This window comes from Harpia harpyja, chromosome 21, assembly GCF_026419915.1.
Source record: "Harpia harpyja isolate bHarHar1 chromosome 21, bHarHar1 primary haplotype, whole genome shotgun sequence".
Lineage (NCBI taxonomy): Eukaryota > Metazoa > Chordata > Aves > Accipitriformes > Accipitridae > Harpia > Harpia harpyja.
In genome coordinates this window covers 1518251-1531665 of record NC_068960.1, presented here as the reverse complement: position 1 = coordinate 1531665, position 13415 = coordinate 1518251, and the positions used below count along the sequence as shown (strand labels likewise).

The window sequence follows — 13415 nt, the reverse complement described above, 5'->3', positions numbered from 1 at the left end:
GTGATGGGATGCAGACAGCCCCTCCCACTGGTGCCACAGCAGGACGTGTAATACCCTAAAACCTCTTAGCGTGCTAAGCCCTGGGATCCCTAAGTGCTGAGGAAGCAGAGGAGAAAATCAGAAATAGCAGCTTAACGAACAGTCGGTGCCAGCATGGGGGTCTCTGCTGCAAAATGCTCTCAGCCGCTCCCCGCTGCGAGGACCCCCGCTGCCCCGCACAGAGCAGCCTGGCTGGGGAGAGCTCACCTGGCGAGCCCCGGAGACATCGGTCCAGGCCCCCAAATCCCTGCAGCAAACCGTGCATTGTTCGGCAGACGCGTACTCCCAAAATCTCTGGTTTCCCCCCCAAGTTGCCGGCGCCTGGGCCAGCGAGGTCTCAGCACGCCCAGCTGCTGTTTGGGAGCGGCAACCGCATGCTGTGTCCCTGCTGCTTTGCAAAGCGCCGTCTCTTCACATTTGCCTGTGGGGATAAGGGATTTCCCTCCACAGGCGCTAATCTGTTTTACCTCCTTCCAGCTCCTAATTCCCCCCAGATCTGCGGGCTCAGGTCAGCACCAGACTCAGCCAGGACCAGAACGGCAATTAGTCTGTCCGCATTTCTCTTTGTGATAGAAGTAAAGTTAATTAGGAAAGGAAAAGGCAAGAAAGACCTTTCTGCGTGCCTGGCACTGACTCAGAGCGGCTGGAAGGGCGCAGGGGTAGAGTAGGAAGCCTGGGAAGGGGCAGCCACCTTCTGCCCCAGCGTCACGGCACGGCAGCCGTTTCGCCCACCCCTGGACTGGCGTTAGGTGCGAGGGCTGTGCCCCCAGCACCCCGGGGGCTGCAGCGAGGGCATGAGAGCCAGGGAGATGCCCCCGGGAGCCCGGCGGGTAGGTGGGACGCGCTTCCAGGGGCGATGGAGGAGAATCGAGAAAGCTTTGAGCCCTTAGCGGGACAAACCTGCCGCCGGTGAGAGCCCGCCAGGCTTGCTTGGATGGCTGCAGACTTCTGTAAGTGCTTGAGCCGTAGGGTTTAGAAGTGGAAGGGGGTGATACAGCTCCCCGCAGCAAGGCAATAGCCGCTGCTCTGCCGGGCTTTGCCCCGGAGCTCAGCCCAGAGCGGCAGCGCTGGGGCCATCTCGGTGCTTACCAGGCTCTTGCTGGAGCCTTCAAAGCTTGTGCTCTGCAGCTCCAGGGATGCCCTGGTGTTCGGACACTGGTGGATTTCATCCCGCTGTTGCCAGACTTGCCCTATGCTTCACCCTCAATGCTTCCTCTCCGGTCCTTGAGAGCTGTGCCTGTTAACATGGGCAACAGCTTTTTTTCCTCTTTAAATTAACAATAACAATAATCCCTGAGTTTTATGTAGCATTTTAATCACCACTGCGGTACAAAGGACAAGATGATGACACTTATAATGTTAGTGACAGCATATTGCTTGGGCCTTTTTAATATTTTGTTATGAAGGTGGCACTTCTAGTGCCCTCTGTAATGCAGCCTTGAGTAGCTGTTTGCAACAGCAGAGCAGGCTCAGGTTATTAATACAGATTTCTGTGCTAGTGCTGTGTTCCCTGCCCATCCTCACGATTCTGCTCTCAGAGCAAGCTGGTCTGTATTATCTCTGCTGAAAACGGACATGAGAAGAGTTCTTTTCATCTCTCTGGCCTATAACCGGGTATTAAATGATGTTTTCAATGCTACCGAATTTTGACCAAGATTTCCCAGGAGCAGAAGAAATGTCTTTCGGTCATTCGGATCAGGGCCAAGCCACCCCAACAGCGGTGAGGTGGAGATGTGAAGGGATGCCTTTGCTGTGCTGGCAGGAGCATGGACTGGAGCAAACTGGGACCCTGTGGGCTGCCCAGGCTGGGGGGAGCAGCCGTTCGGGGGGGTTGCATGAAAAGCCGGCTTTAGGCTGCTGCTGGGCTTTGTGCCTCTGTGCCTGTGCTTGAGACTTTTTGATCTGAAGAGCACAAAACTCAAGGTGCTTTTGTGAGGATGTTTTCCTGAGGGATTCTGAGTCCTTGCAGTGTCTGTAAGATAATTTGCCCAGGTACAATAGTCTGCATTTCGTTTTTGTAAGTGCTTAACGTGTGTTAAGTAACACGGAATAAATGTGGGAGTAAAAAGGATCTTCACAGCCAGCTAAGATCAAACAAAGAGAAAATCTACATGTGAATTATTTTAGCAAGTGTCAGTGGACAATGCAGGCACTTACATATCAGCGGCATCAAAAGGGCATCCAAGTGAGCCGTGTAGATCAGCTGGTCTGATTTACCTTGGGCAAAGACGACTTCTGCAGATATTTAGGGCTGATGTGCCCGATTTCTCCTTGAGCATCCATGGAGCCGGTCCTAAACCTTCAAATGAACCAGAAACAAGTCCTTTTGAAAATCCTCATCTGTGTATTTCAGGATGCTGTGATCAGGTTAATACTATACACAGGACAGGGAGGGCACAAAGAAATACTCCCAGTACGGCTGAGAAGATCTGGCAAATTCTAATGAATTTGCAGTAATTTTGCTGTTGCAAACTGCTAAAAATATTGAGTATTGAGAAGAGCTTGTTAAAATAAGGCTGTCTTAAGTCATTGGATGATCTGTTCATTAACATGACATGCCAGGGAAATGAAATAAACATTTTGCTAGACAAATAAATACAAGCAGGTGCCTAAACGCACCTCCCGGGGAGAGGGGGGCTAGGTAGGTGCCACCAACGGGTGAGACAAGGGCTGTGCGAGGCCACGGTCCGGGTGCCAGGTATAGCCCCGACCCTTCCAGCCAACGCAGCTTCCTCACTGCTAATGGCACAGGCACTGCCAGCAGCCTGACGATAGAAGAATAAAAGCTATTTTTTTAGGGAAATACAGAGGAAAAGCATCCCTCTTGGGGCATTTCTTCCCACGGTGGGGGATGCAGCAGAGATTAGAGCCCCCACACCTGATGGGATCCACATGGCATCTACAGCAGCTAACCTTAAGGATGGAAAACGCATCACAACTCCTTTTTCCCCCCCCCCTCCTTCTTTTACAGTTGCAGCCATGCCGTCAACCAACCAGGGCTGGCCCGAGGCCTTCGGGTTCAAGATAAGCGGGACCGGTCCATGCTACATCCTCTGGGTGCAGGATGGCAGCAGTGCGGCGGTGGCGGGGCTGCGGCCGGGCGACGAGGTGGTGGAAATCGAGGGGCAGCCCGTCTCCTCCCTGGGCTGCGAGGCGCTGCTCGGGCTGGCCAGGCGCTGCGGCAACGTGCCCCCCAGCATTGGGGTGGTCTCCCGCCTGCAGCACGTCGACATCCCCCCTGGTCCCCGGGGATGCTTCGGCTTCGAGCTGGCGAGCGGCAGCCCCCCGCGAGTGGCCAGCGTCAGCCCGGAGTCGCCCGCCGCTGCCTGCGGGATCGAGCCGGGGGATTACGTGCTGGAAGTCAACGGGATGCCGGTGATGCTGCAGGAGGCGGCGGTCGCCTCGGTGGGGTCCTGCCACGGACGGTCCCTGCGGCTGGGGCTGCTGCGGCCGCAGCGCCGGAGCGGCACGCGGGACACCATCCCCAGTGCCGACGCCGTGCGCCAGGAGAGGAAGCAGAAAGCGCAGGAATTCAGCAGAAAGGTAAGGCCGGGGCGTGGGGTGAGCGTCCGGGGCTCTGGGCAACCCCTGCACCGGGAGGTTTGGAGATTCCTGCGTTCAGCCTTTGCAGTGCGCTCGGGGGGGGGATGCTCCTGGCTTTGTCCCAGGGCTGGGGTGCAGATTCAGGGCATCACCCCGGAAGGGTCTGGTAATTACCTGTATTTCAGTAATCCCTGGGAGAATAGAGGGATGCTGCAAAGAGCTTGGAGATCTTCTGGGGGATGACCCCAAGTGACTTATTTTTTGCACTACAAGAGCATCTGGAAACCCACGGGGCCAGATCCCTCTCTCCTGCGTGTCTGGACGTCCCTTCAAAGTTTGAGCAAGTCATCCCACAGACATTTTAGCTCTTATTTTGTTGCAAAGGGAAAACATCAATCTGATTATATCTTCATTGTGTTCCTGAAAGCTTCCTAGTGGGTAGTTTACTGAACACATCGCCTCATGCTAATTATAAATTTGATCATGGTTGTTTTTTTAATCTTTCTAATTTCCATTTCAAAGTAGCCTTTTAAAATACTGTTATGAAAATAACCAGGCTTGTGGTTTTTTTGATCCTGAGCTAATAAAGGAACAAGATATTCATAAAGAGATTCGTGGGTATCAGCCGAATCCCCTCAGTCAGCTTCTACATTAAAGATTCACAAATATGCACGGAGGTTTGGATTCATAAGGCAGAGCATCGCATGTGAAACAGATACCTGCTGATTACAGGAGATTAACAAGAGGATGAGAGGTTGTTCCACGCTGCCTCCATCTCGTGAAGCCGCATTAAACCATGTAAACGTTTCCTAGATGATCACAGGAGAGCGCTTTTGGAGCAAGCGAGCTGGTCGCAATGCCACGAGCACCCGCAGCAGCACCTCTGCCACCTCCCTTCCCTGCCCAGCAAAGCCGCCCGCCACGGCCCCAGCCAGCCTGGGCAGAAGCAGGTTTGCAGGGCACGTGTGCTGCTGGCTCCTGGGCACTGGAGTGCAGCTCGGCTGGCAAATGCCTCTCTAGAGACAGTTAATGGCGCAGATGTTTTAAGTGTCTTCGTCTTTTTACATGATGCAGAAAATAATAAAACCCAGCGGGGTGCTTTACTCCCTCATTTACCTGGAAGCTCAGCTCTGGTAGGTGCTGCTGGTGCCGGTGCTGCAAGCACCTGGTACTCCTGCCCACGCGCCGCACGGCTGGAAGGTTGGAGGGTGCCGGTGGCTTGCATTTCATGCCTGCACTGCCCGCAGGTCACTCGCAAGCCTGAGATATGGAGGCTTTTCCCACCCTCATTCATTTGGCAGAGCCCCGGTCTGAATTGCGCTCACCTAGCAGACAGACGGGTGGCAGCAGGGCCAGGGCTGGAGCCAGGCTGTGCCAGCCGAGCGTCCCGGCAGCCTGGGGGCATCACCGGAAAGTGATGGAGGTACTTATGGTCTCAGTTCCAGGTCAACATGTCCTCTTGTCCCTTGCACACTCAGGGACATGCTGGGGACTGCACCGACACGAGGGTGGCAGCACCCTGCCATTCCCACCCTGCCAACCCCTGCGGTCTCAGCCCAGGCAAAAATTTAACAGCAGCATCCTGGGATTCAGCCCACCGGGAACACCACGGTCTTTTGTCATTTCTGTGCCGGACCTTGGGACTGAAAAGCATGCGAGCCTGCCCTGGGGGACGCAGCTGCCTTGGCTGCCCCAGATTTGGTAACCTTGAAGCTGCTGCCGGGAGCCCCTGCGGCAGCTGCGCAAACCCAGCAGCATCTGGAGGGTTGCGCTGGGGGTCGAGGTGCCGGTGCCGGCCCTCCCTGGGGAGCTGCCAAGTGGGATGAGCACCCGGAGGGAACGGCTCTTCCCTTTCCCTGGGCAAGGGCTTCTCCCAGCCGGCGCAGGGAGCTTGGCCGGGCGATGCCGCAGGGGTACACACACACAGCCCCGCACGCAGCCCCTGTGCAGCGGGGAAGGGCGAGGGGCTCCGCTCCCCTCGCTGCTGCTTCCACCTGTGCTCACGGAGCTGGAGGGAAGCAGTTAAACCTGCTGTCAGCACAAAACCATCACCTTGCAGGAAGACCCAACAGGCGCAGGGACCACAAGATGCTCACAGGGAATCTTCTGCATCCTGCACATTTGCTGCGCACAGCCAGGCTGCAGGCAAGCTACCAGCACCCACTGCCCAGCACAGACCCAGGGCAAGAGACAGCCCCCTGGCCTGGCAAGAAGCTAATAAGGAGGGTCCCAAGCAGGGTAATTGGCTCGATGGTAATTAGCTAATTACTCTGCCTGTCATGGCTGTCACAGGTGGAGAGGACAGGACAGCGGCTGGGAGCTGCCGATGCTGTTTGCTGATGCTCAAGTTTGTGCTCCCCCTCACCACTTCCCTGCAGCCTCCCAGAGTTAATTGCAGGGCAGTGCTGCCTGTCAGGATCAGGCCACGATTAGAGGCTTAAATACCTCCAAAAGCCCATCGCGGTGTCCTCTGCCAGGTAGACTCCAGACCGATCCGCCAGGTCCCAGCCCAGCCATGCCAGAGCCTCTCCTGCAGGGCCACTTGTGACCCAGCAGAGTTTTGGGGTCTGGGGTCATGCCACTGTTCCAGTGCAATGTTTATAATACGCAGAACAGCAACACCAGGGATGTCTGCGAGGCCCCAGCAGTGCTGCGTGATGGGCTGATATCTGAAGTTTCTCTTTCTTCCCTGCATGGGTTCCCTCCTCGCTGGCTGACCAGGTGCTGCAATGAGACGGACACGTTTTCTGCACCATCAGTGCCTCTGTATGCGTGCTTAACTGCTCTGCTGCTCAATGCCCCTTCCCTCTTCTTTCCCGGCTCCCGTGCTGCAGGTAGATGACATCCTCGGTGACCAGCCAGAGGTCAAGGAGAAGGTGTTCACCATCCTGAAGCAGTACGCGGCGGAGCGGAAGGTGGAGTACTTGGCCTATGCCCTCTGCATGGTCCTCACCCAGGAGTCCCACCAGCATCTGATTGACAACATCAGGTACAGGGTACCGGTTACCTCCATGCTGCCGTGCTCGTCATTAAACCACGGTCATCCATCTGCCCGTCGGTGGCGAGCGTGCAGGGCTGAGTGGTGCAGGCACGGGCCAGGAGGTTAGTGCAGGGAAGATGCCAACCCCTTTTCCAAGGGGCAGCTCAGCTGAGCTTGGCAGGGTCTCAGCCTGGCATCCCTGTGCCCGTCAGCCTGCGTGGTGGGACGGGAGGACCTGCTCCTGCCTGCTGGCCGTCCCCGTCCCTGCAGGGAGCGGTGGTCACCAGCCCCACGCAGCCACCGCCTCCGCCTGCAGCACGGGACATGGCTCCCGTTTCTGGCCGTCATTTCAAAGGGAGGTGGGATTAGCTGCAGAACGGCTGGCGATTCTTCAAGAGCCTGGCCGGAAAATAAACAGAGCTGCAAGGCGAGAGCTGGCGGTGGGCAAGGGGTTGGCCAGGGCTGCCAGCAGCTCCGGCAGCAGGGGCGGCTTGGCGGGTGCCATGGGCTGCTGCCTCCAGGCCAGCACTCCCCGCAGCATCCCGGGGTGCCGGGGCTGTGGTCACACATCCTGGGATGCTACGGCAATGCTCCGCTTGGGCTCGGGGTCCCCGGCACCTCTTGAGCCCCCGGCAGAGCAGTTGTGCCACGGGTGTGCAGCTGATGCAGCCGGTCCGCTGCTCTTCTTGCAGCGTGGGCTGGCACTGCGGGACGGTGCTGGTGCCGGTGCATGGACACGTGGTGGGGATTACGGCCAGGCTGAGACGATGGCCATTAGGGAATCAGGTCTCCATCTGGCCCCACTCCGGGTCTGGCTTTCCAATTCTTGCTTTAATCAGTGGAATTGCAAGATATTACAGTTACCATAACAACATCCCCCTGCCGGGGTCTCTGCTGCGCCTGCTGCGATCTGGCGGTGGGGAGGATGGGGAGAGTGGGTCAGTGGCCCGTGCCACGCACCGTCCCCTTGCTCTGCCACGGTTGCACGTGGGCTGCCCGGCACCCCCCCATACCTGAGTGGGGACGGGCACAGAGCCCTGCAGAGCCGGGGTGCAGAGGGGACCGTCAGCTCCCCGGCAGCCGTCTTGTCCGGGTGCCCACGTCTGGGCTGTCGTGACCCCCTGAATGTCCCGGAGGGACCCGACCTGCAAACGGCTGGGGCTGGGGGCAGGGATGGACGGCACCGAGTCCCGCCTGAGCTGTCACCCCAAACTAGTCCCAATCAAAAAAAAAACCAAACCACCACCCACAATTCAGGAAAAATCTTTTCCACAGCAAGATCCATGGTCATGCCTTAAACGCCTCAGAGACTCCCTTTGATTTCATCCCTGGGGAATTATACAGGATTATTTCCCCCACAGAGGGGATTTGAATAAGTGTCCAAATTTTCCTCCTGACCCAAGCCCCTCTGCGGGGGGCACAGCAGGTTCCCCCCAGGGTGTCCCCGTCCCAGTGACCCCCACATCAGCAGAGGAGAACGTGTCTGCACCAGGTGCTGCTGTCCCCTCCGCACGGTGCAGAGCTCATCCCGTGCCCAGCTCCGTGATGCCATGGGGAAGCACCATGTTACGGACCCCCTGATAACAGAGTCAAACCCCGCGGTCACCCCGTGCCCCCGTGTGAAAGGTTAACGCCGGGTCTGGGGCAAGAAGAGCCGTAAATCAGGCAGCTGATCTCAGTTTAATAGAAATGAAATATTTAGCTTAGGGAAAAGATTTACCGTCTAATCTTAATGAAATGAAGTCAAGAAAATAAAAAAAAAAAGGTGCTTTGGAGACCAGGTTTCCCAGCTGTGGGGGTGCTGGGGAGGCGGGGGCAGCTCCGTATGCGCTGCCGTGCGTGATATGAGCTGCTTATCCCGGGGTCTCCCATCCGATGGGTTTGCTGCCGAGCAAGAGCTTTTAATGCTTTTAATAACTCACTGAAAGGTGGTGAGCAGCTCCTGGGTGGTCTGGATTTAGGGGGTGCTGTGAATACATGTGGGTGATTTCTGCACGGCTCGAGCTGGTTCAGTCCGTTGCTGGCTGAGGTTTGGGGTCTGCGCCCCGAGCCAGCACCCCGGGACTGGGGAAGGGCTGTGCGGGGGATTCATGCAAGGGCGGTCCCGGCTCCAGTGCTGGCTCCAGGGATGGGGTGCTGGTGTGGCTGTCTCACCGTCCCTGGGGCACAGAACAGCCACCCCCGGGCAGCGTTGGTGCAATTCGGGTGAATGGAGCCCATCTGAGCTGACCCAGTGATCATCCTGGGGCTTGTCCTGCGGGACGACCCCCACGGCACGCGGAGCCGTACGAGGATGGGCTTGGTACCCATCAGCCAGCCCAGGCATCCCTGTGAGGCTGTGCCTGGCTCTCCGGGGGCTGTTTCCACCTGAGATGCGGGGAGCAGTCCCGCACACCAGGAGCTCGCCCGTGCCTCCCACCCTGCAAAGCCTGGAGGAGAGGTGCCGAGAGGAGCCCTCGGAGGGGCTGGGACAAGCCCCTTCCCTCCAGCAATGGTGGTGCCCATCGGCCAGGGACTGGGAAGGGATGCTGGGGGCGATGCCAGGGGGTGATGCTGGCAAGGGTCCCCAACACAGGGTTGGCTGAGCCCTGCCGCAGGGTCCGTGGCGGTGGCCTGCCGTGGGTGACCGCGTGGCTCCTGCCATGCAGAGCCAGGCGGCCAGTACGTCCCCGTCTGCCGCTGACCCTCGCGCTGGCCTGATTGGATCTTCCCTCTGCACCAGCTGTATTTATTTTCGGGCCGTTGCTGCTGCCGGCTGTCCTCCCTCCCCTGCCTGTCCCCTCCCCGGGCTCCCCTCGGGTTTTAACGTGCTCCCTGCAAAGTGCTGCGGCGCAGCGTAACCCAAGACCCCCCGACTCAGCTCACAGATTGACTTGGGGCTGCAGACACCTCCCCTCCTCTCATCTGTCCTCGAGCTGGGCTTTTTCCGTTGTTGGGGTTTTTTTTCCTTTTCAGCTCAAATGGATTTCATCCTATTTGCCCAGAATTAAGCTCCTGCAGATTTTAATTTGCTGACATTTTCTTCATCTGTTTGGTTGTGGATAGCGGGGATAACGCACGTGCTGCGCCAGTTCCTCCCTGCTCCCATCCCCTGCCCATATGGCTGGTGTGTGTAGTAAAAGTGCACAATTGTAGTTCTGCTCAAGAATGATGAAATACGGCAGCGAGGGGGCAAGATGAGCTGTCTCGGGTGAGTAACGAACGGACCTTTCCTGGGAGCCGAGGGGGCTGGGAGGGGAAGGGGTTTAAAACAGCTTAATTCTTGAATCTAGCAACCCCTGGCACCGCAAAAATGAAATGTGCTAAAAGTTAATTAACTCTTAGCATCCGTATTGCATCAGAGCTGCTCTTGTCAGGGACTCCGCAGGCATCACAGCTCTGCCGGAGAGAGGGAAATCTCTTATTTTGTGTTACTCCATCACCTGCAAATGCCAAAGCCTGGGTCTAGTCCCGGGGGGAGCTGCGGGGTTTATCTCCCCTGCTCCCTGCGGCCGTGCCGAGCGCGTGTGCAGGGGCTGCGTGTGCCTCGCGCCGGCATGGGGAGGGGAGTGGGTTATTTTGGGCAGGTCGGGGTCCCAGGGGCGTGCGCCTCTCGGCACTGCTCTTATTTCTGAGCTGTTTTCAAACCAGGGCAGAGCTGCAATTCCAGCAGAGGAACGGTGCCGGCTCTGCACCCAAGTGCTCTGCAGTGCTGTCGCAACGGCCACCGGTTTTTCCCTGGACTCTGGGGGCCAAAGTCGCCCTCCGAGCTGAGCGGTACGGGGGGATCCTCACCTGCGTGGCACAGGGGTTTAGCATTTTCACACCGCTATGTACCCGTTGCTGTTTCCCTTTGCACCGTGCGTTCCCCCAGCGCTGGCAGCAGCACCGGCAGTGCTCGTGCCAGCGTTGCACCAGCTCCCGGCAGCGGCGTTCAGGTTTGAAACATCTGTTTGCAGTAGAATTGGGGAGCGATGGAAACGCAGATCCCTTCCTCCCCACTGACCTGCAGTGTTACAAAAGCTGGTGCATAAAACACGGGTGTTGATGCTTGCACGGACGTTGTCCCGTTAACCTGGATTTGAATAGCATGATGCGTGTGTGCTCCGGAGCACATCCAGCCTCTCACCCTGGCCGCGTTAATTCATTAGATGATAACTCTCGGGCTGTTTAGACTGCTATATGTTGTCATGGATCTCCTTTAAGTCATGTTGTGCTTCAGTCCACTGCAGGGAGAATAGTCAGGGGTAGTTTGTTACTTTGCTGCTTTGGTTACAGTCCGTTTGCTTCCCGAAGAGCCTCTGCTCCTGGGGGAAAACCAAAGCGTGCAGCCGAAGCTGCTGGCCCGCGGTGGCTGGGTCGAGGCGAGCGCCGCTCTGATTGCGGTCACTTTTGATCCCTGACAAAGATAAAATTGCTGCCCATCGGGGGTTCCCTTATTATGGGTAAAATTCCACCGAGTTCATTTTAATAATGTTCCAAACACAATCTATTTGTCTCAGCTTGTTTTCCATGGCAATAAAATCACTTGGCATGTTCCTGTATTAAAATACTCCAGCCATCTGTGACTGTGTCTGGATAAAAAATTTCATTTTAGCCATCAGGATTTATATATTATAGATTGTGCTGCTTCCCTGCTTGTCGTCCCCCCTCCATGTACCCACTCCTCCAAGGCTGGGGGAAGCTTTCCAGCTCTCTCGGGTGCCGATGCAGCTTGCGGCACGGGTGACCTCCCTGAACCCACATCGCTCTGGCTGCTGCCAGATACAGCACTTCAAACCTTACGTGGACATCGTCCTCCTGCCCACGGTCTGGGCAGACCTGCTGTGAAACTGCGCGGATGGCAGGACGATAATGGAGGAAAAGCAGCTCTTGTTTTCTTCTGTTTTAAAAAAATCCCTAATCTGATAGCCCAACATATGTTCAACTGCCCAAAAAAAGGGAATTAGGGCAGCAGGAAAAAAACGTGCCACCAGTGAAAACAATTGGGAGCGGAGTTCCTTTTTTATTGGCTGAGTTCAAATAGGTCATGACCAAAATGCCTCGGTGCAAAATCTCCTGTTAGGAGATTAATTTCTTTTGACAAATCAAACTATGGCTGTAATGCAGATTATATCAGCCTGGCCCACTTCCACCCCACCACTGGGTCACAACTTTTATTTTGGGAAGTGGTTACTTGGTCTGAGTTTTCCAGTATCTTAAACAAAACGCGGAAAGCCACATTTGTGCTGGTGTTCCCAGCAAGAAAGCAGGTTGGGGGCAGTGCCTCGGCCGAGGTGACGGCTCTCTGCGGCTCCGAAAAGCAGAGGGTGACACAAGTCCCTGCACCCCAGGGCCAGTGTCGGGTGCTGGTATGGGGCACGGGGTGCGTGGGAGCTGCTGGTGGCCCCACATCTTCCCAGCACAGCGGCTGGCAGGGTCCCACGCGTGCCACAGGGAGTCTGGGGGTCTGGCCATGAGGCCGGGGCTGCATCGAGCAGCTGTTTGCACCCGCTGGGTGATGCCAGGCAGGATGGAAGCTGCAGAAAAAGCCTTTCTGGGAGTTTCTTTGAAGTTCTCCATGTTCCCGGCAGCTGTGGGGCTGCCCGTCCCTGCCAGGGGAAGGACAAAGCCATGGGCTCTTGGTGCGCAGCGTGGTTTGGGCACGGGGCACCGGGTTTGGGAGAGGCGAGAGCACCCCGGGGCCCCGGCTGCTGACGGGGAAGGTGACCCCCAGCCAGGCACGGGCTGCGGCATTGCTTCGGTGAGGCTCTTACCAGCAGATAATGTGCATCAGTCATTACTGGAGACAGTGCAGGGATGTGTCATGAGAGGGTGACCCTTCCCAAAAGCTGCCGTGCGGAGCCGGGGTGGCTGGGGAAGGGCTGCGAGGGGGTCCTGGCCCCGGTGCATGGCCACTGCATCCCACCACATCTGCACTCTCGGGTGGAAAAGCACCTTCATTCCTATTTAATAATAACAACTGTCACATCTGCAAAACATCTGCAGCCAGATGAGTGATTATGGAGCCTCCCATTACCGGGGGTAACAGGATAACAGCCCCCGTGAAAATCGCAGGTCCGCGCTCGCTGCCAGGCTGGAGCGAGTCCTGCTCGCGCATGAGGGTTCGGAGGCACCGCATCCCCCCGTGGCTGCCGGTGCTGCCGGGGCGGGAGGCCAGCGCAAGGCTGCCAACACCCCTACCCATGCACACAGGTAGATTAGGTTTGAGAAAAATCTGTATAGGTTCATAAGCAGAAGTCCTGTAACATGGGTAAAGCCATACAAGAGTTTTCTCTCCCAAAAGCGCATGAATTTTAGCACTGCGGCATACTGTCGGGGCAGAAGTGCTTTTCCAGACTGGTAGCTGTTCGCACAGCACAGTTCAGACATAATCCAAGTGTAGCTCAGTGTTTTAATCCACCCCGGGATGTGTTTTTCTGCACAACTGACAGACTCAAGGTCAGGTCTTTGCTAGTTGTTTTGGGGCTAAACCATACATTTTTCATTTTTCCTTCCTTTGCTACCTGGAGATTGTATCTGATGTTGGCAGCTCTGGAAAGCTTCACATCCTCTTCATCAAACGCGAGTGCTGTGTTTAAAGATGGCGTTATTTAAATTAAAGAGGCTTTTTTTTTTAATCTTCTATCCCTAACACAAAGCGCTGCTGTGTTACCCTGGGGGTAAATGACGCTCCGCGACTCGGGAGGAGGTTTGGGCCCATGACTCTGGTCCTGGTCCCGGTCCCGGTCCTGGTCCCAGTCCAGCCCAGGCGGTTCCACCTGCACGCCCAGCAGCCGCACACCCACCGCCGATGCTGTTTGCCTTTAAGGTTTCTCACCCATTACAGCAGCATGTAATTTAAACAGAAGCACTTTAGAAGTCAACTAATTAG

The 13415-nt window shown here is 56.6% G+C and overlaps 1 protein-coding gene across 7 annotated transcripts in view; it reads left to right on the top strand.

Moving 5' to 3' along the window:
- The first annotated feature begins 298 nt into the window (after nucleotides 1-298).
- GRID2IP (Grid2 interacting protein) overlaps nucleotides 299-13415 on the top strand; it is a 43702-nt gene continuing 30585 nt past the window's right edge. For 3 of the 7 annotated variants that reach the window (XM_052772315.1, XM_052772312.1, XM_052772311.1), the window contains exons 1-3: nucleotides 739-989; nucleotides 3011-3582; nucleotides 6417-6571. In XM_052772315.1, coding sequence (XP_052628275.1) covers nucleotides 974-989; nucleotides 3011-3582; nucleotides 6417-6571 — 743 coding nt within the window. In that variant the 5' untranslated portion in view covers nucleotides 739-973. Of the gene's footprint in view, nucleotides 319-738; nucleotides 990-3010; nucleotides 3583-6416; nucleotides 6572-9564; nucleotides 9753-13415 lie in introns of those variants that run through there. The other 4 variants (XM_052772320.1, XM_052772317.1, XM_052772314.1 and 1 more) reach the window with 3 other exon arrangements.